Here is a 26,873-nt window from a genome sequence, read left to right as displayed (position 1 = left end):
CATTGCACTCCAGCCTGGGCAACAGAGGCAAAACTCCGTCTCAAAAACACACACACACAAAAAAAAACAAGCAAACAAACAAAAAAATACAGGGGTTTAGGAATCAGACACACCTGAATTTTAATCTCAACTGTACCACTTACTGGTTGAGTGATCTTGGGGCAATAATTTAACCTCTCTAAGCCTCAGCCTCCTCAACTAAAAATGGAAACAATGATATCTAGATCATGGGATTTTTGAAAAAAATTAAATGAGATCCACATGCAAAGAACCTAGAGCAGTAAATGACCAGAAACAGTTACTATTGTATCAGCAATTCCTGACCTAGAGTTGAGTTTTCTCGGCTTTTAGTTGACTGTTGTGAGAAAGCACAGAGACACATAAAACGTATCTTCATCAGCTAAGAGGATGAGGAGAAGGGGGATAGCTCTATATTCAAAGGTTAGCAAAAATTGACATGGGGTTTTGCATTGAGTTCTATTACAGCCGACACCCCTCAGAGTAAAACATCTGTTGGTTTGCTCTGTGTTTGTGGGGCCCGCCAGGCATTGGGGCTAACACGAGGTTACCGCCAGAATTAACTCAGATTAAGGGGTTAAATTGATCCCTTATTGATGTGCTGCGTGGAAACTAGAGCCCCTGAGATGGTTCATGATGACCACCGTGAGAGCGCCTCTGTCAGGCACTCATGACTGTCCCGATTTTACAGATGAGGAAATGGGGTCTGAGAGGCAAGGAGACTTGTCCAGGGTCACACAGCTAGAAGATGAGAACGAGACCATATTTTCCTGAGTTTGTACATTTATTTTCTTCCCTTGACCACACGTAGTACCTTTTTTTGTTTTGTTTTGTTTTGTTTTTTGAGATGGAGTCTTGATCTGTTGCCCAGGCTAGAGTGCAGTGGCATTAGCTCACTGCAACCTCCACCTCCCAGGTTCAAGCAATTCTCCTGTCTCAGCATCTCAAGTAGCTGGGATTATAGGCGTGCACCACCACACCCAGCTAGTTTTTGTATTTTTGGTAGAGATGGGGTTTTGCCATGTTGGCCAGGCTGGCCTGGAACTCCTACCATAGTGCTGGGATTATAGGTGTAAGTCACAGCACCTGGCCTTTTTTTTTTTTTTTTTTTTTTGGGGGGGGATGGAGTCTCGCTTTGTCACCCAGGCTGGAGTGCAGTGGCACGATCAGGCTCACTGCAGCCTTGAACTCCTGGGCTCAAGTGATCCTCCCACCTCAGCCTAGCACCTCTTTATAATCATGCTAGGAATGGAATTATGTCTGCTGGAGGCCTCTTCACCCAAGTTCATGATTAATACGAGGAACTTGGTCTTCCTAAGATGTCTGGGGCTTGGAGTAGACTCAGAAATAATGCCATCCCGGGTGGGGACATGTGCTTCGTGCCACCTTTGCCTCTACACATTGTGGTGCTTTCTTCTCACCTCTGCCCTCTGCCCTTCCCCCTACATGCTGCCCGTCCAGTCTCATGGAGGTATTGGTCTCTGCCCCGGCCTGTGGGCCGCCGCCGGACTCTGGGGGACTTGTATGCCATCAGCTGGCGTCAAGGTGCCTACCTCGGAGTTTTCTTCCCCGTTTGGTGTTTGGAGCCAGGTCCCTGCACCTGCATGAGCCTCCCTGCTCTGGGACCGCCCGTGCCTGTTGCATGTGAGAAACAGTGATCTCGTCTGTCTTGTGTGACGTGTATGTTGTTGGCATGTGGGTTTGGGAGGAGTGGGCCTGGGATATTGTTGACCTTGGGGCTCTAAAGTGTCTCAGTTTAAAAAATGATGCCTGCGGTTTTCTGTAAGGCTGAACCAGTGACCTGCTCCTTCATTGAGGCTCATTTGACTTGCAAGGGAAAGAAATGCATGTAAACCAGGCTAAGCAAAAGGGGAAGTGTATTGACTTATATCACTAAAAAGCCCAGGGTAGGGCTAGCTTCAAGCAGAGCTGGATCCGGGGGGTTGAAACTGTCATCAGGACCTGGGACTCTCACTACCTCTCTGCTTGTTGGCACCATTCTCTCGTGATGACAGCAGTTCCAAGTACCTTTCGGGGACATCACCAAAGAAAGAGCTTCTCCTTCAACACAAGTCCTAGGATTGTTTCCAGCTGACCCACTAGGGTCACTTGCCATCCATGAAGCCAGTCACAGTGGCTGGGAGTTGCAACACTTTGGCCAGGCCAGGGTCCCACACCTACTCCTTCCCTCCAGGAGGTGGTGAGCGTGGCCTCACTAAGCCATGGGGACAGAGGCTGGTAGCACCACCAAAGGAAGGGCAAATGCACGTGAGGGTGGAAGCCTCTGCAGGCATGCAGTCTACAAGGTCTTCCAGCCTCTGCTGTGTGTGCAATCACTGAGCATCCCATGGATCTCAGAGAGGGACTCCGGCGATAGAAAATCCATCTGTGCAGCTCAGCTGAAGGGTGCGGGCCCCAGGAGTCCAGGCTCATAGGACTGACCGCACTCATTCTGAGACCCAGGTGGCACCCTTTCCCACCTGGACCAAACAGAACTTCTGTGCACCTAGGGTTGGATTCTTCCTCCACCCCTTCCAACCCAGCAGCCCAGCCTGCAGCTTCCACGAAGGAGGGGAACAGCTGACTGTGCTGAGCACAGGATATGTGCAGCTTGAGTCAACTCACCCCCCACCGAGCAGGTCAGCAGGCTAGATCAATAAATAAATAAACGCCCTGTGTGTTTTCCGCCTCCCTCTGCACCAGCTGGGCAGGCCGCGGACGCGGACGGCATGTGGTGTTTTCCCAAAGAGATAGCGTCTGCAGCAGCATATTAACCATGACACCAGGCCACGGCTGGCTCAGGCACTCACCAGGGGCAGAAATGTAACCAAAACAGAAGAGCCCTCTCCTTGCCTTGCCTGGCTCCCTTAAGACACAAATCGATTTTTCTCCATTTCAGCTGCCATAGCAGATAACATTGGGGGTGGGAGCTGTTCCTGGCTCTGTGGGACACCCTGCCAGAGTGCGATGATGAACAACCCACCCCGCTGAGCCCAGGCCCTCCAGGGCTACTGTGGGAGGGGACGCAGCTGGGGGCCGCTCTCAGGGAGGAGGGTGAAGCCATAAGGATGGTCCCACGGCTTCAGGGGTCAGGGGGACCGCAGAGAGTGGGGTAGAAGACATTCCAGTCACAAGAATGGAAGTTCAGGCTTTGAGCATGGCTGAATTCAAAGACTTGAACATAATTAATAAAAATTGAAGATCAACCACCAGCAAGGTAATGAAAATTGTGAGCCGTGTCCTCCTTGGTAGTGATTTCAGCCTGAAACCCTCCACTGCCAAAGTTCAGCTTCTCCCTGAACTCCACCAGCAAGAGCTGGTAAAGAGCCACAGACAGCTTAACCCCTTCTGTGTGATCAAGGTGGCTCCCACCGGGGCTTCAGGTCTTGCCCATTTACTGCATATTGACTGATTTGCTAAACATTCCAAGCACCATGCCCAGTGCTGGAGACATAGGAATGCATAAGACAGACAAAGCCCTGCCTTCATGGCGTTCATATTCTAGTAGAGGATACAGACACACACTTACGAAACGCAATAAATAAGCCAAATAATTTCTGGTATGGGTGGGGGGCAATAAACCGGGATAAGGGGGATGAGAATGCCAGGGATGGAAATACTGTATAAGGTGGTCGAGGAAGGTGACCTGGAAGCACAGATTGAAGCAGGTGAGGCTGAGTGTGTGGCTCTGAGGGGTTTCAGAGGGACAGAGACCTGCCCTTTGTCCTGTGTTCTGTGGCTACCTGCAGGGCCATCCAGGGCTAGGTCGGGGCCAGGGGTGTGCCCAGAACTCTCTGGAGGAAATCTTCCCTCCGATGAGCAAGGCCATCACAGGGATCGCAGCAGCCCAGGCCTCTTGGCGTCCTCTTCTGACCCCAGCTTCCTTTTGTCCCCACAGAGGAGAAGTACACAGTCATCTACCCGTACACAGCTCGGGACCAGGATGAAATGAACCTGGAGAGAGGGGCTGTGGTGGAGGTCATCCAGAAAAACCTGGAAGGCTGGTGGAAGATCAGGTACCCGCCACTGCCTCCCGCTGTCACTGGGTGGGTTTGGGGTCACGGGGGCTCCGGCTTCACAGAAGTCAGTAAGTGATTGCATCTGGGTGAAGTTTCTGCCTGAACCATAAAAGGATACTTCTCCTCTGTGTTGTTTGGCCTCCCTCCCTACCCATATCCTTCCTTAAAAGTCCATAATAAGCAAAACCTTCTCCAAACAACTGAACCACAGATAGCAGCAACCCCATTAAGCAAGGCTGGTTTCCACCTCCAGATGTTTTTCGTAATGAGTAGTTGAAGACCAAAGCTGCCCCGTGTAAGTGGCAGCCTCCTCCAGCCCCATTCTGAGAACAAGATGGAGCATAAACATGACACGGACTGTAGTTCATCCTAAGCTGATAATCTGCCTTCATCTCTCAAAGTCCAATGGTAAAAGCAGGGCATCTGCATTCCAAACACCTTTCATAGCTTTCACCTATGTGATGAAATCAGAGCCTCATAGGCAGGCAGGGTGGCCAGCTCATCCTGTCTTGTCTGGGATTTCTCCAGTTTTATTTATTTATTATTTATTTATTTACTTATTTATTTGTTGAGACTGAGACTCACACTGTCGCCCAGGCTGGAGTGCAATGGCACAATCTCGGCTCAGTGCAACCTCCACCTCCCAGAGATCTGGGTTTATCAGGGGTTTCTGCTTTTGCGTCTTCCTCATTTTCTCTTGCTGCCAATCACATGATTCTCCTTCCTCAGCCTCCCAAGTAGCTGGGATGACAGGTGCACACCACCACACCTGGCTGTTTTGTATTTTTAGTAGAGACGGGGTTTCACTATGTTGGCCAGACTGGTCTCAAACACCTGACCTTGTGATCCACCCACCTCAGCCTCGCAAAGTGCTGGGATTACAGGTGTGAGCCACCACACCCAGCTACTTCTCCAATTTTAGTAATAAAAGTCCTGGGAACCCCTCCTTGATCACCCCAATAGGCAGGGTGTGACCACAGGAAATTAGGGCAAGAGAGGAAGCTAAGGTTCCTGTGATCTAGTGTCTGCACCATGATTGTCTCAGGACATTCGGGCCATTTCCAGGAAGCTGAGCATGTAGCAATACATTCATTCATTTGTTCAACAAACACACACCAAGAATCTCTGTTGGGCCCAGTCCTGTTCTGGGAGCTGGGGAGTCGGCGGTGAGCAAGACACAGAAGCTCACATCACCCAGTGAAGAAGACAAACCCATAAACAGTGATAGAGCAGGTGGTTGGCCATGTGTTGGAGGGATGCATGGGGACTTTGGTATACAGAAGAGGGGCTCCTCAGCTTGGGGGTCAGGAAGGCTTCCTGGGGGAGATCTCAGAATTTAAATTTGAAGAAGGATAGTGATAGTAATAGTGTATTAGTCTGTTTTCACGCTGCTGATAAAGACATACCCAACATTGGGAAAGAAAAGGTTTGATTGGACTTACAGTTCCACATGGCTGGGGAGGCCTCAGAATCATGGCGGGAGGCAAAAAGCACTTGTTACACATTGGCAGCAAGAGAAAATGAGGAAGACGCAAAAGCAGAAACCCCTGATAAACCCAGATCTCGTGAGACGTATTCACTATCACGAGAATAGCATGGGAAAGCAGCCCTGTGATTCAGTTACCTCCCCCTGAGTCCCTCCCACAACACATGGGAATTCTGGGAGTTACAATTCAAGCTGAGATTTCAGTGGGGACACAGCCAAACCATATCAAATAGCAAACATGGGCCGGGCACAGTGGCTCATGCCTGTAATCCCAGTACTTTAGGAGGTAAGGCAGGAGGATCACTTGAGGCCAGGAATTCAAGACCAGCCCAGGCAACATAGCAAGATCCTGTCTCTACATAAAAATCTTTTAAATTAGCCAGACATGGTGGTGCATGCCTGTAGTCCCAGCTACTCAGAAGGCTGAGGCAGGAGGATCACTCAAGCCCAGGAGTTTGAGGCTACAATGAGCTATGATGGTGCCACTCCAGGCTAGGTAACACGGCAAGACCCCATCTCTAAAATTAAAGACATTATTATTATTTTTTTTAAGCATAACAAACAGGTAGGCACGGTGGCTCACACCTGTAATCCCAACACTTTGGGAGGCCAAGGCGAGCAGATCACCTGCGGTCAGGCGTTTGAGACCAGCCTGACCGACATGGAGTAGCTCTGCCTCTACTAAAAATACAAAATTAGCTGGGAATGGTGGCGCATGCCTGTAATCCCAGCTACTTGGGAGGTTGAAGCAGGAGAATCACTTGAACCCGAGAAGTGGAGGTTGCTGTGAACCGAGATCACACCATTGCACTCCAGCCTGGGCAACAAGAGCGAAACTCAATCTTATAAAAAAAAAAAAAAAAGGATAACATTTATTGAATAGTATGTTATCTTGCTACATAATAAATTGTCCCAAAACTTAGTGGCTCTGGAATTCAAGAGTAGCTTAATTAAACTCAGGATCTCTCCCGAGGTTGCAGTTAGGAAGTCAGTAAGGGCTGTCGTCATCTGAAGATTTGACTGAAGCTGGAAAACGGCAGTCAGGATTTCAGAGCCCACTCAGCACTGTACATCACCTCCCATCTTACGTCTCTATGTCCCCAAACAATGAACGGTGTCACACTGAGGGTGTGGCTTATATACAACCTGACATCTTCTAACTAGGATATTCCCTCTCAGCACGTATTTTAAGATTGGTAGACACTAAACTACAGAGTTCTACCTCCTTTTAAATTTGCTTCCAGTCAAGAAAGACCTTTTTTTTTTTTTTTTTCATTAAAAACCCAGGCTATTTTGTTCTGGAAATAATTCTTGACAAGAGTTTTGGCCCTGCCTTTGGGTCTATTCAGCTTTCCCCAAAGATCTGGACACCTGTTTTGTGGGTGCTGGTAAATGTTTAACAACCAGCTCTCCAAGGAAAAGTACTGTGAGTTATGGTGTTTGCCAGTTGCCGTGGTGCAAATACTGCCACTGTGGTCGATTTCAAGCTATCAGTGTGATGTGACTAAATGCAGAGATTGGGAGAGATGTGCCCAACTGGCTGTCACAGCTGCTGTGACCGACTGCAGCACACCCCTGGTCTACATTGATCCCTCTGGTCATTGCTATTAAACTGAAATCTTGCCAGGCATGGTGGCTCATTCCTGTAATTCCAACACTGGGAGGCTGAGCCAGGAAGAACCCTTGAGTTCAGGAGCTTGAGACCAGCCTGGGCGACACAGTAATACCCCATCTCTACAAGAAATAATAATAAATAAATAGCTGGGCATGGTGGCATGTACCTGTAATTCCAGCTACATAGGAGGCTGAGATGGGAGGATCGCTTGAGCCCAGGAGTTCAAGGCTGCAGTGAGCCATGATTGAACCACTGCACTCTGGCCTGGATGACAGGGAGACCCTAGCTCAAAAACAATCTGTCCTGCAGTTTAGTGATGACACTCATCGAATTCCTTTTTGGGAGGTCACCAAGCTGTTCTGTCAAGTTCTCAATCACTCTGCAGTTTAGTGACGGCCAGCTGACACTTGGCAAGCCCTGGACCCAGCCCTCAACCTGCTAATCCCATGTGAAAACATGTTTAATCTCCGTGTTAACCAGAGTGAACAGAGCTCCGGCTGTCTATGCCAGGCTTTGGCCCCAGAGCTGGGGCTGGTGGGAAGAGGCAGCAAAGCACAGAGGTTCCAAGCCCAGCCCTTCTGGGTGGGTGGGACGTGGAGGGTGCTGTGAGGGGGAGAAGTAGAGGCCAGGTTGGAAAGGCCTTGAAAATGCCAAACTGAGGGCTTAGGCTTCATCAAGAGGAAGTGCATGGTGTGCCAACCTCTGGCCCTGGGCAGTCACAACCTGTTCCTGCTCCCTGGGACCTGTCATGTGATTCCCAGTAGGAGCAAGGCTTCTTCCCTTGGGCCTGGCAAAGCAGTTTGACAGCATCCTTCCTCCTCCTCACAGGTACCAGGGCAAAGAAGGCTGGGCCCCTGCCTCCTACCTAAAGAAGAACAGTGGGGAGCCCTTGCCCTCAAAGCCAGGTCCTGGCTCACCTGCCCACCTGGGTGCCCTTGACTCGGATGGTGTTTCCCGGCAGCAGAATGCAGTGGGCAGGGAGAAGGAGCTGCTCAGCAGCCAGAAGGATGGGAGATTTGAAGGCCGCCCGGTGCCCGACAGCGATGCCAAGCAGAGTGAGTGATGCCCACCCAAGCTCCCAATGCTCGGGGCCCCCTGTGTGCCAGCTCTGTGCTTAGGGCTCCTCACATCATCCCTCATCCTCACAGTGGCCCAGCTGCCCACCCCACCATCCTCTAGATAAGAAAACAGAGGCTCAGAAACCCCAGGTAACTTGTTGCAGATCACTCAGCCCGTGAGTTGCAGAATCTGAGTCAAGAGGCATTGCCAGCCGGGCGCAATGGTTCACGCCTATAATCCTGACACTTTGGGAGGCTGAGGTGAGTGGATCACCTGAGGTCAGGAGTTCGAGACCAGCCTGACCAACATGGTGAAACCCTGTCTCTACCAAAAATACAAAAAGTAGGCAGGTGTTCTGGTAGGCACCTGTAATTCCAGCGACTCAGGAGGCTGAGGCAGGAGAATTGCTCGAACCCGGGAGGTAGAAGTTGCAGTGAGCCAAGATCATACCATTATACTCTAGCTTGGGTGACAAGCATGAGACTCCATCTCAAAAGAAAAAAAAAAAAAGAGCTGTTGCTTTCCTACCCCAGGTGACATTCTTTCCACTATCTCACAGTGGTCACACTGGCTACTGTTTTTCAAGCACTTGCTACATGCCAGAAACCTTCTAATCAGTCTCATTGACTCCTCCTAACTACCTTTGAGGGAATTACTACTTTTTCTGTTTTACAGATTGGGAGTCTGAAGGGTGAGAGGGTGTGCCCAAGGCCCCCAGCTAGCAGATGTCAGTGACAGGGACTTGAACCTGGCAGTGCTGTGCTCTCTATTCCTCCATGTGGCCTTGTTTCTAAGCCAGAGGAAGAAGAAGACGACCCTGTGGGGTTTGCTCCGGCACCAGTGCCTCTCCCATCTTGCTTTTCAAAGCCTCCTAGTGTATATTTTACTATTTCATGTTCCCAGCACGCCTGAGAGTAGAGTTCATTACTGTGGTCAGCCGGGTCACACTAGCTACCATACCATGTCTGCATGGGCACACTGGTGCCCAGGACTCACACACAGTACCCATGATCCTGTCTTGGTCATGCAGGGCAGTGGACTCTGTCTGTTAAGAAAGGACTTTGAGTTACCGACAGAGCCACCGCCCCTGGCTGGGCTTCTCCCCGCTATTTTTAAGTGGCAATGAATTTCTTCAGTCCCTCAACTAAGCTTCATACTCTGCTCAGCTGCCCTGAGAAGTCACTGATCATGTTTTCTTTCTTTCTTTTTTTTTTTTTTTTTAAAGACGGGTTTCATCATGTTGGTCAGGCTGGTCTTGAACTCCTGACCTCAGGTGATCCACCCACCTTGGCCTCCAAAGTGCTTGGATTATAGGCGTGAGCCACCATGCCCGGCCTGATCATGTTTTCTCACGTGCTGTGGCGGGGGTTCTGGCCAGCCCCGAGTTTGTGTGATTTTTTTTTTGAAACAGAGTCTCATTCTGTCACCCAGGCTGGAGTGCAATAGCAGGCTCTTGGCTCACCACAACCTCCACCTCCCAGGTTCAAGCAATTCTCCTATCTCACCCTCCCAAGTAGCTGGGGTTATAGCTACCCACCACTCCCGGCTAATTTTTGTATTTTTAAGTAGAGACGGGATTTCACCATGTTGGTCAGGCTGGTCTCAAACCCCTGACCTCATGATCCACCCACCTCAGCCTCCCAAAGTGCTGGGATTACAGGTGTGAGCCACCATACCCAGCTGAATTTGTGTGATTTTAATCTGTCAATCATGGCCAAGAGGGTAGGTGTATTCCCATTAAGACTGCAGGAGCATATGAAACTCTGCAACCTCAATGTCTTTGTTAGTATATAGGTTCAGGCTGGGCACAGTGGCTCAGACCTGTAATCCCTGTGCCTTGGGAGGCTGAGGCTGGAGGACCACTTGAGGCCAGGAGTTTGAGACCAGCCTAGGTAATGTAGTGAGACACCCTATCTACAAAAAAAAAATTTTTAACTAGCTGGGCATGGTGGCACTCACCCATGGTCCCAGCTACTAGGGTGGCTGAGGTGGGAGGATCACTTGAGCCCAGGAAATTGAGGCTGCAGTGAGCTGTGATTGCACCACTACACTCCAGCCTGGGCAACAGAGCAAGACTATCTCTCAAAAAATAGATATAGATAGATAGATAGATAGACAGATAGATAGATAGATAGATTCAGATGCTAAAACACAGACACACCCCCACCACTGAATATACACATATACACACATCCAATAACAGTGGCTTAAATAATCTAGGTATGTATTTCTTTTTCACAAAACACTCTGTGTATGTGTCCAGAGCTGGCATGGCAGCTCCGGGCAATCAAGAGTCTTATCACTCTGCATGTGTCATGTTGCCCTCATCCATCTCATCCAGAATGGCTCACTACTAGCCCAGCCAATGAAAAGCAGCGGGGGAGAAATGGTGGAACAGCTCAGAAGTGACACACTTTCTACTTTGTCTCACATCCCATTGGCCAGAACTGAGTCACATGGCAATACCTGGCTGCAAGGGTGTCTGGGAAATGAAGTCTTTATATAGGCGGCTAAGTGTCTTGGCCAAAACTCTGTTGCTATTTTTTTCTAATAGAAGACAGGTAAATGGGAATTTAAGGGATTAGCAATCTCCTCTACACCCCAACTCCAAACTACCCTTCTGTATGGACCCGTGCTGAATCTGGTCAACATTCTGCCTTTAGCCAGGAGCCTTGGACCACTGCAAAGTACTCATCCTCCTGGCCCTGAGACCCAGAGCTAGGGCAGCCCCCTCCAGAGTATAAACCCCTGAGTCATCAGCCCAAGTGTGTTTGGTTCAGTGTGTTTGTGTATTGTTGTGTTTGGGTTGTTCTAGAGCACAAAACCAGGTGCAGTTAACATTTATTGTACGCCTGCCACATGCCAAGAGCTTCACCGATGTTTCCTTTCATCCTCACTGCTGCCCTGGGTGGCACACACTATGCCAGCTCTACAGATGAGGGCCTTGTGGCTCAGAGAGTCCAGTCATCTGTCCAGTGCCAGCAGCCGCAAGCCTCACAGCTGGATTGGGACCCATCTCTGTGTTAGTCTGAAGACTTTGCTTTTTGCCCTTTCTGGAGGATTTTCATTACTTGAGGACTCACCACCATCCCCTTTCATTCCTGTGTAGAAAAGATCCAGGAAAAACTATATCGAGAGGGTCCTGAGCCAAGCATGAGCCACGCGTGAACAGCTCCTTCCTGCCCAGGCTCTTCTCGCAGGAAGGGTTGCAGCAGCATGCGAACGCCTGTGTTCAATCTTCTGCAGGAGAGAATAGATCTGTCCTGGTGCCCGGCTCAGGAATCTCATCTGTAGCACTCTGCACGTGAGTGTAATAAGCTCTCATTTCTCCATAGGATCACCAAAGATGAGGCAGAGACCCCCTCCTCGCCGGGACATGACCATTGTAAGTCGACCCTTGCTACTGGGGAGTGGCCACTGACTTGAAGGCTGTGAAGAGTGTCCACCAGCCCCTCACACACCCCTCGCCCTTCCAGAAATGCTCTCTTTGTTTTCTTTTTTTTTTAATATTAAATTTTAATCATTACTAAGGCAGTCCGCCATTACTGAGGCAATAACCTCACCTATGTAAACAATTTTTTTTTTTTTAAGACAGGATTTCACCATGTTGGTCAGGTCAGACTGTTCTTGAACTCCTGACCTCAGGTGATCCACCTGCCTTGGCCTCCAAAGTGCTTCGATTACAGGCGTGAGCCACCACGCCCAGCCCAGGAATGCTCTCTTGCCTGTCCACACAACAGCCTTGAGAAACAGGCTATATAAATGCTCGTCCCATTCTCAGGTGAAAAGACTGAGGTGCAGGCAGGTGAAACAGTTTGCCCACAGGGCCAGAGTGCTCTTGTGACAGTTGGGCCTTGGGTCCTGCTTTCTGCTCCCTGAGCCCTTCTCTGGGTCTTAGATTGGTCTTCTCGGGTCAAGCAACGAGGCCCAGGCTGAGGTGAGACACAAATATCATCTGTGTTCATACTCCATCTTGTGTCTGCGTTCATACTCCATTTTGTAAAATTCTAGGTACCTTTTTAGCCAGTACTTTGAACAACGGGTTGTTGGATTTTGGGGGGTTTTGTTTTATTTTTTTGAGACGGGGTCTTGTGCTGTCGGGGTTGTATTTTTTTTAATGTCTGCCATTTCTCAAACACCTGTTGCGTGCCATGCCGTGTGCTGAGTGCCTCACATCATTAACTCATTTAATACTTGAACAACCTCACCAGGTAGACACTGTTATGCCCACTCTACAGGAGAGAAAACTGAGGCTCTAGACGGGGGTGATTTGCCCAAGATCACTCCCACTGTCAGCATTTCCAACCCAGATGGATCTAACCAACAAACCCAAATTCCCGCCACAGCCCTCACTGCCTCTTATTTCAGAGAATATGGTCTTGCGCCAAATTCTCATGACTGTAACCAGATGCCCCATGTTTCTTCTCATCTCCCTAAAGCTGATGGGCCAGTGAGATCTTACCGAGGAAATGACAATCTGCGTGGTCCTATTTGTGTTGTCCCTTAGAATCCAACTAGGTCCCCAGCACCCTCATGAGGATGATTGCATGCCCCAGGCCCTCAGTCTCCCCTGGCACAGAGTCACAGGAATGCACTTAGCAGTGGAGCTAACCCTGTGTGTGATCATACCAGCCTCGAGGCCTCAACCTGCCGAAGCCGCCCATCCCGCCCCAAGTGGAGGAAGAGTATTACACCATCGCCGAGTTCCAGACAACCATCCCAGATGGCATCAGCTTCCAGGCAGGTCTGAAGGTCGAGGTGAGTGGCCCTGGTGTTCCTTTGCCTACTTGTGGTTCCTGATTCCAGGCATCACCTCCTCCTTCTTCCCTGTCACCTCCTACTTCATTGGGTGGGTGGAGATTAACAGTTTTATAGTTCACATACCATACAGTTTACCAATTTGAAGTGTAAAATTCAGTGGCTTATGATATTCACAGGGTTGCACAACCCTCACCACTATCTAATTCCAGAACAAAAAGAAACCCCTTATCCATCAACAGTCACCTTCCATTTCCCCTCAATTGTCCCTGCCAGCCCTAGGCTGCCACTAATCCACTTCCTGTCTCCATAGAGGTGCCTGTTTTAGACATTTCACATGGATGAAATCCCGCAGTATGTGGTCTCGTGTGACTGGCTGTGTGCCTTTCTTTACCACCTCCCACCTCCATTCTTGCTTCTCCTCTCTCCTTTCCTTCCCACTCCCTCTGCTTGCTGGCTTTATTCCCTGGATTCTCTTCCTGTATTTTTCTTTCCTTTCTTCATGGAGTTGGAGCTTAAAGTTAGTTCTGTCTCATATTTCCAAGAAAACCTGTAAGTAAGGGGATGGCAACAAGGGCCAGGGTTTGGAACCCTTTGGCAAAGATGGTTCTTGAGACAGTTTCAAAAGCAGGTGAGCCAATCACAGGTATCACCAAGTCCACTCTGTCATGCGTAAGGGTTGGTCAGATCCTCCCCACTCCCCTTGGGAGGCAGAGGTTTAATTTATTCATCTCTGCACCGCTTCTGTGTCAGGTGCCTTACCTCCTTGATAACTGATCTTCACAGAAGTCCCACGAAGTCAATACCAGCAGCATGGCATTGGTTCACTGGTTCGTTGGTTTTTCTTTTCTTTTTTTTTTTTCTGTCAGCGTGTTTTATAGATGAGAATCAGAGGCATTAGGTAAATTAGTTGCCTATAGTAACACAGCTGGTAAGCAATGGAGTTGGGATGTGAAGCCAGGTCTCTCTGTTGTTTTTTCTGTTTTATTTCCCCCTCCCCCCGGTCTCTCTGGTTTTAAAGCCCACTCTCTTTTCTTTTCCCTCATTCTTGTGATGTTTTTTTTTTTTTTTTTTTTTTTTTGTGATGGAGTTTTGCTCTGTTGCGCAGGCTAGAGTGTCATGGCCCAATCTTGGCTCACTGCAACCTCCGCCTCCCAAGTTTAGTTGATTCTCCTGCCTCAGCCTCCCAAGTAGCTGGGATTATAGGTGCCCACCATCACACCCAGCTAATTTTTTTTTTTTTTTTTCAGTAGAGATGGGGCTTCATCATGTTGGCCAGGCTACTCTCAAACTCCTGACCTCAGGTGATCTGCCCACCTCAGCCTCCCAAAGTGCTGGGATTACAGGCGTGAGCCATCATGCCCGGCTTCTGACCTTGCATTTGCTTTTATTCATAGTAGCTCATGGCCTCCCTCTAGTAAGCGAAAACGCCCACTTATCATGGTTCAGAACACACATGTTCAGAGCTTCTACCACAATACTTTGCATGGAGTGTAGGCTTGACCAATCTTACTGATACATCTAATATTGATTATCCTATTTTCAGTTTCTCACAGAATTAAGATTAATGTTGAATTTATGAATGTGCTCACAACGACTTGTATGCCTAGCATGGCCTGTAATTTTTACCAGAGCTGGCAAGTGTTGATAAGATGCCAGTCTTCCTCACATAAAGAGCTTACATTTATCAGTGGCCTTTCCCGGAGATTCCAGTGGGACTTATTAAGTGCCGCCTGTCAAGTGCATCCCGCTGGCTCGGTGACCTTCGCTCAAATTTAATCACAGGAGCATTTACCAAGTGCACAGCATTTATCAAGTGCTGTTGTATGCACTAGCGCTTGAGGCTCCAAAAATTCCACAAGTGGGTGTTAAATTGTTCTTATCATCTTCCTTCTGTGATGTGGAATCTGAGGCACATGGCTGCCCCAGGCCTCTCAGGCAGTAAGCGGGAAAGTCAAGACTAGAACCCAGGACTGCAGGCCCAGAGCCCAGTACTTTGCATCCTGGCGCTGAGTCTGTGGCTGGCGTCCCTCTCCCAGAGGGGCCACAGTGTGCCCGCAGCCATCTCTGCTCCTTCTGCAATTTCTCACCCCAGACACGGCCCTTCTCCAAGCAGGGTCTCTTCTGAGAGGCGAGATTGGGTGACTCTGAAGCCCACCCCCGCCTTTGACTGTCCTCCAATTGCTGGACTTTCTGCACGATCTGCTGTGTGTTTGTCAGCTTTCCTGAGGCTCAGTTCTGCATGTGTAAAGTGAGGTGACAGTCCCCAACTCACAGGGTGTCTTCCAAGTACAGAGAGAGCCTGTTGTATTGGACCGAGTGTAGAAAGTTATCACCAAGACAAAAGTATGCCAGATTGCAGGGTCATTTATTATGCCGGCGACCACAGAGGACTCACGTCTCTCCAACCTGTGGTGCCAAAAGGAGGGTGCCACGATTTTTTATACCCGAAAAACCACCTTGGGAGTGGGGGTGAGGGGCGGGGATGGGGATGAAAAGGTTTCAGACATTCCAAGGGCCAGGGGACTTTTGTCATTCTGTTTGTTACTTCAGTGGTTTACAGAAGTCAAGATATACATTTGTTTACACATCGTCTGGGTGGTGATAGAAGTCACAGATTTTAGCAGTTACTGATAAGAAAAGGTAAGCAGCTTTACATAGTTTTGCAGAACAAACTAGCAGTTCTATTTACAGAGGCCAAGGACAGTAGTTATTGTGAGGAGAATGGGGCAGCCATTTCAACTTATTTAAAAAACAGTTTTGCTCAGGTTCTGGCTCTGGGCCAGCACAATATCACAAGCCTACCAGGGAATTGCGGTGTGCATCTCTGCTGGCTGCATAAACAAATACCAGACTGGGCGGCGTGGCTCAGACAACAGCAGTTTATTGTCTCCCGGTTTGGGAAGCCAGAAGTTCAAGATCAAGGTGTCAGCAGGTTTGGTTTCTCCTGTGTCCTCTCCCCTTGGCTTCTATATGGACACCTGCCCACTCTTTCTCATGCCGTCATCCCTCAGCCTCTGTGTGTTTTCTAATCTCCTCTTCTTATCTGGACTAAGGCACGAGAATCTCTTGAACCTGGGAGGTGGAGGTCATATTGAACTAGGGCCCATGTATTAGGCCATTCTTGGATTGCTATAAAGAAATACCTGAGACTGGGTAATTTATAAAGAAAAGAGGTTTACTTGACTCGCAGTTCGGCATGCTGTACAGAAGGCATGGCGCCAGCATCTGCTTGGCTTCTGGGGAGGCTCAGGGAGCTTTTACTCATGGCAGAAGGCAAAGCAGGAGTAGGCATGTCACATAGCGAGAGTGGAGCAAGAGAGAGTAGCAAGGAGACACCACACACTTTTTAAACAACCAGATCTCGCGGGAACTCATTACCATAGGAAGGACACCAAGCCATTCATGAGGGATCTGCCCCCATGACCCAAACACCTCCCACCAGCCCCTACCGCCAACAGTGGGGATTCCATTTCAATGTGAGACTTGGGTGGGGACATACATCCAAACGCTATCAGCCCGCCTTAATGACCCATTTTAACTTTAATCACCTCTTTAAAGGCCCTGTTACCAAATACAGTCACATTTGGAGGTATTGGGGGTTAGGGCTTCAACATATAAATTTGGGTAGGGGGACACAATTCAGCCCATAATAGCAAGCACACCTTTCACCTGTGTAAATTCAGCCATGTGGTGCTGAACAAGAAAGAGACAGAACAAGATCTGAAACAACATGGGTGATTCCACCCACCATTCCATCCAACAGGCCAGTATCCACAGGGAAGTAGAGATGAGATGAAATTCTACTTTACTTCACCAGCCCCACGTCCCCTGTTTATAAACACAAGCATCTCTTCGAGCTGAGTGTAATTCCTGTGTTCAAAGATAGGTATTTTTCAGGCCAGGTGTGGTGGTTCACACCTGTAATCTCAGCACTTTGAGAGGTTGAGGCGGGCAGATCACTTGAGGCCAGGAGTTCGAGACCAGCCTGGCCAACATGGTGAAACCCTATCTCTACTAAAAATACAAAAATTAGCCAGGTATGGTGTCACACGCCTGTAATCCTAGCTACTTGGGAGACTAAGGCATGAGAATCTCTTGAACCTGGGAGGTGGAGATTATAGTGAGCTGAGATCATGCCACTGCACTTCAGTCTGGGTGACAGAGCAAGACTCTGTCTCAAAAAAACAGGTAGGTATTTTTCATATGTTGTGGCCTCTATAAACACTAGCTAACTTCTTCATCCGGTGCTTAACCAGAGAAGCTAGGATCCAGGGTAGCTTTGGCTTTTGCGTTGTCTTTAGAATTATAACAGGCACTGCCAGTGCCCTGATCCACCTGAATTCACCTGCGCCTACACACAGGTCCCTGCAAGCTGACAGCTTCCCAGAAGGGGAGAGGAGTTAATGCCCTGGGTAGAGAGGGGCTGGGAGTTAATAGATAAACGCACACCTCCCCAGAGGGGCCATTCTCAGGCACTGTCTTCGTGGTCTCTTTAAGGGTCCCGGCAGGTCAAACCCTATGGCCCAGAGCAATAACTTGCTCATAATTGGCCTCCCTCCTTCCCTTCTTTCTCTCTCTACTTCCTTACTTGTATTTCCTAGGACCAACTCTCAGATTAAGTACCTATACCTGGCCGGGTGTGGTGGCTCACACCTGCAATCCCAGCACTTTGGGAGGCTGAGGCAGACAGATCACGAGGTCAAGAGATTGAGAACATCCTGGCCAACATGGTGAAACCTCATCTCTACTAAAAATACAAAAATTAGCCAGGCGTGGTGGCATGCACCTGTAATCACAGCTACTCGGGAGGCTGAGACAGGAGAATTGCTTGAACTGGGAGGCGGAGGTCACAGTGAGCCAAGATCATGCCATTGCCCTCCAGCTTGGTGACAGAGCGAGACTCCGTCTCACACACACACAAAATAGTACCTATACCCAAGTCCACGTCTCATGGAATACTTTAGGGGGAATTCAATTAGACAAGAATCTACCCCCAGTAAAATATTCCTAGAACATGGTAACATCTCCATTGGTGGTCCCCTTGTACTTGCAGGAGGAGCTGCTAAGTACAAAGTGCCAGCTTCTAGAGCTCCAGTTGGGCTCTCCCAAACCATTCCGTCTGCTGGCTGTGGCATCGCACCCAAGTGCCTTTCTCTATGCTCCCTTGCAGGTGATCGAGAAAAACTTGAGTGGCTGGTGGTACATTCAGATTGAAGATAAGGAAGGGTGGGCCCCGGCAACCTTCATTGACAAGTACAAGAAGACCAGCAATGCCTCGAGACCCAACTTTCTGGCTCCCCTGCCCCACGAGGTGACCCAGCTCCGGCTGGGGGATGCAGCAGCGCTAGAGAGCAGCGTGGGCAGCGAAGCCACGGGCCCCTCCCGGCCCCTGCCTGAGGCACCACATGGGGCCATGGACTCAGGGTTGCCGTGGTCTAAAGACTGGAAGGGCGGTAAGGAGGTCCTGAGGAAGGCCTCTTCAGACATGTCTGCGTCAGCAGGCTATGAGGAGATCTCAGACCCCGACATGGAGGAGAAGCCCAGCCTCCCTCCGCGGAAAGAATCCATCATCAAGTCGGAAGAGGAGCTGCTGGAGCGTGAGCGGCAGAGGACGCAGCAGCTCCGGGGCCCCGTCCCCAAGCCTCCGGGCGTGATTTTGCCGATGGTTCCAGCCAAGCACACACCTCCAGCCCGGGACAGCAGGAAGCCAGAGCCCAAACCTGACAAAAGCAAACTGCTCCAGCTGAAAAATGACATGGGGCTGGAGTGCGGCCACAAGGTCTTGGCCAAGGAAGTGAAGAAGCCCAACCTGCGACCTGTCTCCAAATCCAAAACTGACCTGCCGGAGGAGAAGCCAGAAGCCACTCCCCAGAATCCCTTCCTGAAGTCCAGACCTCACGTTAGGCCAAAACCAGCTCCTTCCCCCAAAACAGAGCCACCTCAGGGCGAAGACCAAGTCGACATCTGCAACCTCAGGAGTAAGCTCAGGCCTGCCAAATCCCAGGACAAGTCACTGTTGGATGGGGAGAGCCCCCAGGCAGTAGGGGGTCAAGACGTGGCCTTCAGCCGAAGCTTCCTCCCAGGAGAGGGGCCTGGCCGCACCCAGGACAGGACGGGCAAACCGGATGGGCTCAGTCCAAAAGAGATGTCCTGCAGAGCCTTTCTGAGGCCAGCCAAGACCACAGATCCTGTGTCTAAGAGCGTGCCTGTTCCTCTCCAAGAGGCTCCCCAGCAGAGACCTGTGGTCCCACCCCGGAGACCACCCCCTCCCAAGAAAACCTCTTCGTCAGCCGGGCCTCTTCTAGAGATCAGAGGTCCACAGCGTGAAGCCCACGAAAGTAGGGCCGCTCCCACCCCAGGCCATGCTCTCCAAGTCCCTCCAAAAGCCAAACCTTTTCTCTCCAACTCTTTAGGGGGCGAGGATGATATTCGAAGCAAAGGCAGCCTGGGGCCACGGGGGACCGGCAAGATCGGAGAAAACTGGGAGAAAGCAGCTGTAGCCTCCGTCCCCAATGCCGATGGCCTGAAGGACTCTTTGTATGTGGCCGTGGCCAGCTTTGAAGGAGACAAAGACACCAGCAGCTTCCAGGAAGGGACGGTGTTTGAAGTCCGGGAGAAGAACAGCAGTGGCTGGTGGTTCTGCCAGGTCCTGAGTGGGGCCCCTTCTTGGGAAGGGTGGATTCCTTCCAACTATCTTAGAAAGAAGCCGTAGCCAACTCCCGTTCTGCCTAGAGGGCCCGCTGGTCCTTGCTGGCTTTACCACATATTTAATACACCTCTTAATTTATCATTCTCCACGCAGCTTCCAAGGCAGACAGACTCTGGGATACGATGGCTTCTTGCCTCCCTTGGGCAGAGAGTGAGTTTCAGATACCTCGGGTGCCCCTGGGTCTGATCCCTCCCATCACAGCATCCCTGGAGGCTCAGCAGCCACGGCCCTTGCTTTCTGTCCATGTCAGCCTCCCTGCCTTAAGAGAGCTCCTGGCCAATGGCATTGCCACCCAGCAGTGGGACCAGGACTCTCCAAGGCCTCCAGGCCTGGAGCCCATCACCTGGAGAAACTCCAGCAAGGGTCTCATGGCTTGGACACGGCACAGGAAGGGGCAGCCCACCCAGTCCTTGATGACTTGCTCCAACTTTATGTTTCTAAAAGCCCAGTGGCTTTATTCACTCTTCCTAAAATGCCTGGTACCAGAAAGACCTTTATCCTGAAGAATTCCATTCCATTGCCAGTCCCAGGGAAAGTGTCCCTCCCCTAGGCCTCAGGCTGGTGCGCCCCTGAGGTTCCACTGGATGCTGCTCCCCCAGGAGTGGGCCTGGAGGTCCGCTTGGCAGCCCTGCCTCCCACCTTCTATCTTGGGACCATGGTCAGCCCTGAAGGGTGGTTCCAGCCCCGCGCAGGCTACACTTTCCTGCTGTAGGCTCCGGTCCCGCCGGGGTTTCTCAATAAGAATTCCCTCCCAGCTTCGAGCATTTCATTTTTGCCTACCTAAAGCAAGAATCTCAAAGTCTGAGTAAGAGGCCCATTCACAAGTCGTGCCCTCGTGAGCATCCTTTTGCTGAGTGCCTCGGTGGTGCCAAACACTGTACCTGGCACTTTGCATTCATGTTTTGACCCTCACAACCTCCCTTGTGATACTATATCCCCTTCATAGATAAGGCACCTCAGGCTCCACGTGAAAGGGACACAACAGCCAGGAACAAGAGGGAAGAGGATTTGAGTCCAGGCCTGCCTGACTTCAATACCTGTGCCCTCCCCTCTATAAAAGGCAAACCAGGCAGGGAAGAGATAGAAGCTGGCCAGGTGCCAGGAGCAGGTGGCCAAGTGGCTTCATTGTGGTGGGAATGACGGGGCCTTCGTGGCTGCTCCCACTCCCACCATCCCTCTGGCCCACAGCAGCTTCCACCAAAGGCTGTCCTGGACTCAACAGCTGCAGCTTCATAGCAGGAGAATGCCAGGGTCCTGGTGGTTGGCACAGAGCCCTGTTCCCTGCTTCTAAGCTGTTGCCCCTGGGGAATAGAGCTGATGGAGCAATGGGAGCTGAGGTGGCCTCAGGGGCTGGCCTCGAGGGGCCAAGCGTAGCATGCAGCAGTCCCATAAGGAGACAGGGAACCCAGGGCCAGGCAGAGCTGCTTCCTGCACCTCTCTGGCATTTGTCTTTTTTTTTTTTTTTTTTCCTTTTTTCATACACCTACAAATCTGTTTTTCTCCCTGGACAAAGCCCAGGGCAGATGTGGTCATCTGTCAAACTGAGGCATGGAGAGGCATCGCTGAGTCACTGCAAAAACAAAATCAGGACCCAGCATTTCTAGCTCCCAGCCCAGAGTAAGAGAGCAGAGCAGAGCTCCTTCCCATTCTGCCCAACCGAGGTAGCCCTGCCCTGCCCGAGATCTCCAGTTCACGGTGTTCATCTGCTGAGATACTTTTGGACCCACAAAGCCAGTGTTTTGAGGGGATGCTCACTGTCTAGCTGCAGTGCCAGAGTTTTTCTGGAACTGCCTCCTTCTGCCCTGCTGCCCAGCTGTACCCCTTGCCACATGGGTACTGGCTGCTTCTGCAGGAGAAGGAGCTTCCTCTGCTCACCTGGAGCATCTTCATTCCCTTCCCCCAGTCGGCCTGCAAATCCCATTCCCCAGAGAGGCTTGGGCAGGGCCCTGAGGCACCTCTTGCAGGGTCCACTTGCCCCGGTGCCCAGAACCTTGGGGACAGATGGCAGCCAGGGGAAGAAGGGAGGCAGGGAAGGTCTGCCACCACTTGAGGGTCCCTTGAGAGGAGGCCCCATGGCAGCTTTCCTGAGTTCTTGATCCACTTTGGTCTAAACAACTTTTGTGAGGCTATGTGGGATTTGACTACATTTCAAAAGACAAAACTCACGTGTTTTTTTTTCTGATTTGCTCTTTGGCTTTCAGTGACATTTTCAGGTATTTTGTGAGTGCCTACCATGTGCTAGGCACTGAGTAGACTGGGATGTGTGTGGCTCCATCCCTAGCTGGAAGAGCTTTGAGCTCTGTCTGCTGACTTCACTGAAGGAGTTTCTCTCTTGCCTCATTCCTTCCTCCCGGGGGTCAGCTGGGTCGAAACAGACTTGCCCCGCCTTCCTCTGGGCAGGAAGTGTTCCCGCAAATGAAAGAATCTGCCTTTCTTTTTTTGCTATGATGATAACTATTATTGTGACATGAACTGTAGGTACTGAAGCCACATTCCTCTCTGTTCACTGTTGTCTCCGCGGGTCCTGTCTATGTCCTGAGGACATCTGTATCCAGCTCCTTTTCCTACAGTGCTAGACACTTCCCCAGGGAGCTAGCAGTGGGTGGGTCTGGATGGCCAGTCACTCTCCTTGCTGCCCTCACCTGGGGACTTAGGTTTACCCCATCCAGGACTGTGGTCACTATTCTGAACAACTGATGGGACATAGGCAGAACTCTCCTGGAGTCATGGCTCTAGAAGGTGTCCAGGCCCATTGCGCCAGCTGTGCCAAGCACCGGGCTGGGGACCGGTCCCTAAACACACTCCTTTAATCCTTGCAGCAATCCTGTGAGGCGGATAGGACCAGCCCTGATCTATAGTGAGAAAATTAGGGCTCAGAGAGAGAGGTCACATGTCCCAGCCTTGTCCAATTAATGACCAAGCTGGGACTCAGATCTAGGGTTTGGGTTTCTTTATTATATCCTTTTGCCCATGACTTTTCCTCTGCCATTTGCAGGGAAATGTGCGTCGGGCCTCCAGGGAATCACGTGACCCTCCCTCTGAATTGTGGTGTCTGTTCCCTCCACCTCTTGGTCACACATTTCAGTAGGTCACAGGCCAAATGGCAGCCCAAAAGGTGGGCAAAGATTTTTTTTTTCTTCCCGTCACCCCTGCTTACCACCACAATTGTGATGACAACTTTACCTTACGTCGCAGGGCAAAGGGACAGCTGGTGGTACCTCCGAAAATTTGGAAAATCTGAGTCTTAGGACCACCTCTCGATAAAAGAGGCCTTTGCTCACATTTTTTTGCTCAGAATCTTTCTTTACCATTTGGCGGGTGTATATCATTGTCTCGGCTGAGACTTGGGGAGAGCTGAGCTCCAGCTTAAACCGCTTTTAATGGCCCCTCCCTATCTGGGGATTGTTAGAGCCCATGCCAAGTTACAGTAGTCATTTTAAACCTCTGCCACAGGGCCACGCCAGAGAATCCATTTCCAAGGCAATGGTCTTGGCCTTAAAATGTTTGTGCCCACTGTGGATTTCCTTTCCAGGGAGAAAATGGGGGAACACCTGTGCCACATTAAAGAGCAGATGCTGAGTATGCCAGGACTTGGGAAGGACCTTAGGCTGAGGAGTGGACAGGCTGGTATTTAGCCTCTCCCAGGTACCCCTCACAGAGTGGGAAAAAGAAGAAACTGCTCCTGCCTTCCAATACCTGGCAACTTGGCATCAAGAACAAAAACATTAGACTGGGTATGGTGCCTCATGCCTGTAATCCCAGCACTTTAGGAGGCCAAGGCAGCTGGATCACCTGAAGTCAGAAGTTCGAGACCAGCCTGACCAACATGGAGAAACCTTGTCTCTACTTCAAATACAAAATTAGCTTGGTGTGGTGGCGCATGCCTGTCATCCCAGCTACTCGGGAGGCTGAGGCAGGAGAATCACTTGAACCCAGAAGGCGGAGGTTGTGGTGAGCCGAGATCGCACCGTTGCACTCCAGCCTGGGCAATAAGAGTAAAACTCCGTCTCAAAAAAAGAAAAAAAAAAAAACGTTTGTAGCTGGGCTCCTGTCCTTTCATTGCGCCCAAGTGTCTTACATGTTGGGTTAAGCTGCCCCCGTGGAGGCTGTACCCTTCTCTTTGGACTATGACAGTGGACACCAAACAGCCTGAACCATGCGCGGTAGTCATATCCCCCAAGGGTTGTCCAGGCCTAGTGCGCAGGGGTTTTGTATAGACTGCAGACAGCCATACCTCACCACAGACCAAAGATGACCTCGTGTCAGACTGTGGGCTGATGAGAGGTAGAGCAGCATGCATGGAGGCCCGAGGGTGCAGGGCACCCTCCCTTGGCCTGGAGGAATTGCTCCTAACTAGAATAAGTTTCCACGAGGGTCTCAGGCAGAACCGCAGAGCTAGCACTGGAGGCTCCACAGTCCTTGCCTACTCATAAACCTTTCAGAGCACCTTTCTACAGAATGGACTGCCCAGCTCCGTGGGGTGACGTCTGGTTTCTGGTGCTATCCTGCCAAGTTATTGAGCTCCTCTTCGTATTTCAACATTCCATCTTCTCGTTTCTATCCTTGACTCCAAAGTAAGCCTTCTTAGCTCCAATCAGGGATGAGGGGCTCGACCTCTTTTGTCCTCAGAGAGGCCAACCACAGTGCCACAGCCAGTAGCCTTCACTTTCAGACGTCCTATTCGTGTAAAAAAGAACGTGCCCCACCAGGCTTACATCAGCAATAAGCAATTCTAATGTAACAGTGGTGTCCATATTTTACCCCAGTGTGTGCCCTTGTATGCCTTTGTGCCCATGTAATTGTTGTTAGCACCCCTTTCACTTAGAGGGGTGATGATAAACTATGGTCACCTAGACTACAACCCACATTTCCTGCTTTGGGGAGCTTCCAAGTAACAGGTCATTTCTTACCTCCCTCCGGGAACAGTGGGCACCGCCCACCACCTCGTGTCTGCTCATAGGATGACGCTGGAGATCCCCGCGCTCTACCCTCTTGGCAAATTGGCATTCTGTTGGTGGCTTTTGTTTCCTTTAACACTTTAAATAAACGATACATAGGAGATGAGGGGAGGGGTGAGAACAACTAGCTGTAGCATGTATAGGCTATATACTTTACCATTAGACTTTTTTTCCCTTTTTTTTTTTTTTTTTTTAAATAAAAGTGCTTGACTGGTTTCAAGCTTCATCGCAAAGATGCAGTGTCCATGGATTTTATTTGGCAGGAGAAAGGGTACAGAGCTTTGTGCCCTGGGGTCTTTGGGATCCAAGAACAGAAACGTATGCCAACTGTGTCTGAGCACTGCCAAGAAATAGGGGTGACCCCCCTCTGGGCCAAAGTGCACCTTCATTCTCTTAACTACAATGTCCTCGAACCAGGGGAAAGCTTCCTTTATGTCCAAAGAATGGTGAACCTCTTGCTGCCATTGCCTCCTGATAATCAGGAGTGTTCGGTAGGGGACCAGGCACGATAGCTCACACCTGTAATTCCAGCACTTTCGAAGACCAAGGCAGGCGGATCATCTGAGGTGAGGAGTTTGAGACCAGCCTGGCCAACATGGCAAAACCCATCTCTACTAAAAATACAAAATTTAGCCGGGCATGGTGATGGGTGCCTGTAACCCCAGCTACTCACCAGGCTGAAGCAGGACAATCGTTTGAATCCCAGAGGCGGAGGTTACAATGAGCCGAGATCACGCCACTGCACTCCAGCCTGGGTGGCAGAGCGAGACTCGTCTTAAGAAAAAAAAAATACTCGGTGGCAGTTGGGAGTGGGGGGTGGGAAATGCCGCCACATTCGGGCCGCAGGACTGCCCAAGCCATCTAGGAGGTGGAGAGTACTGCCTAATGTTTTAGTACTTTCCCAAAGGCAGTGCCAAGGCAAGATCAACCCCAGTGTGGAGCCCCCTTGGTCCCAGGTGAGTAACAGGACACCACCACCCCACCTTCCTAAGGAAAGAAGACACCCCAGCAGAGTCACTGAACAAAAGAACTTGGAGGGAAGGGATTTACATGCAATATTCATTCTTGCTTGGAGGAAACAATATAATGACTTTCCGGCAGATCTTGCATAGGAATAATGGTTATTAATATATTAAAAATACGTTAATCTGTGTTCCTATTAGTAGGAAAAAGTCAGAGGATGTGGTGGCTCACACCTGTAATCCCAGCACTTTGGGAGGCCAAGGCGAGAGGATCTGTTGAACCCAGGAGTTTGAGACCAGCCTGGGCAACATAGCAAGACTTTTCTTCTACTGAAAGTTAAAAAAAAAACATAGCCAGTTGCGGTGGTGCACACCTGCAGTCCAGCAACTTGGGAGGCTGTAGTGGGAGGATTGCTGGAGCCCAGGAGTTCAAGGCTGTAGTGAGCTGTGTTTGTACCACTACACTCCAGCCTGGATGACAGAGCAAGACTGTGTCTCAAAAAAAAAAAAAAAGATGGAAAAAGTCGTGTGTTCCGAGCCCCCATGGGAGCAGGTTCACCCAAGTTCTTCCAAACCAAGAGTGCTTAATGATAACAGGACTGGCAATGGTATGGGCTTCCCAGCTGGGTTTGAAGGGGCGTCAGCCTCCTGGGATGGGATGGCAACGGGACTATGATCAGGAACCCAGCCTGGCTTTCTCTTTGCCGGTTACCATGCTCTCTCACTACATTTCTGCCCCACGACCTTCCTTCAGGTCTCACTTGGAAGTGTCACACTCACCTTTCCCTGTCATACTGTTTTTTGTTTTGGTTTGGTTTGGTTTGGTTTGGTTTTTGGGGAAGGAGTTTTACTCTTGTCATCCAGGCTGGAGTGCAATGGTGCAATCTTGGCTCACTGCAACCTCCGCCTTCCAGCCTTAAGCGATTCTTGTGCCTCAGTCTCCCAAGTAGCTGGGATTATAGGCATGTACCACGAGCTAATTTTTGTATTTTTAGTAGAGTCGGGGTTTCACCATATTGGCCAGGCTGGTCTTAAACTCCTGACCTCAGGTGATCCACCCACCTTGGCCTCCCAAAGTGCTGGGATTACAGGCATGAGGCACCATGCCCCGCCCCGTCACACTGCTTTAGCCATGCTAAACATGACCCAGCTGTCTCACCCTCACATACCTGCAAACACTCCCTCCTCTAAGGTGAGTTTCTGGGTCCAAGAGTCCCATCATGGAGACACGCTTCTCCAGGTCCTTGGCCTTCAACGTCCAAGTATCATTTGGTCCACGTGGGATT

At 50.3% G+C, this 26,873-nt stretch overlaps 1 protein-coding gene and 1 pseudogene across 3 annotated transcripts in view; both read left to right on the top strand.

Moving 5' to 3' along the window:
• Positions 1-22,889, top strand: part of SH3PXD2B (SH3 and PX domains 2B) — a 115,634-nt gene extending 92,745 nt beyond the window's left edge. The window contains exons 9-14 of one of the 2 annotated variants that reach the window (XM_032260353.1): positions 1,480-1,563; positions 3,917-4,034; positions 7,967-8,193; positions 11,533-11,582; positions 12,830-12,955; positions 18,129-22,889. In XM_032260353.1, the coding sequence (XP_032116244.1) occupies positions 1,480-1,563; positions 3,917-4,034; positions 7,967-8,193; positions 11,533-11,582; positions 12,830-12,955; positions 18,129-19,670 (2,147 nt within the window). In that variant the 3' untranslated portion in view covers positions 19,671-22,889. The remainder of the gene's footprint in view (positions 1-1,479; positions 1,564-3,916; positions 4,035-7,966; positions 8,194-11,532; positions 11,583-12,829; positions 12,956-18,128) is intronic. The other variant, XM_032260354.1, reaches the window with a different exon arrangement.
• Positions 22,890-23,052: 163 nt separating this feature from the next.
• Positions 23,053-24,854, top strand: LOC116538101 (annotated as a pseudogene). Its single transcript, XR_004263503.1, has 2 exons — positions 23,053-23,415; positions 23,708-24,854. The product of XR_004263503.1 is annotated as an uncharacterized LOC116538101 (transcript).
• Positions 24,855-26,873: the final 2,019 nt, after the last annotated feature.

The sequence above is a fragment of the Sapajus apella genome, unplaced genomic scaffold (assembly GCF_009761245.1).
Source record: "Sapajus apella isolate SASKATOON/1434 unplaced genomic scaffold, GSC_monkey_1.0 scaffold117, whole genome shotgun sequence".
Lineage (NCBI taxonomy): Eukaryota > Metazoa > Chordata > Mammalia > Primates > Cebidae > Sapajus > Sapajus apella.
The sequence above is the reverse complement of the archived record's forward strand: the minus strand, read 5'-3'. Positions and strand labels throughout refer to the sequence as shown.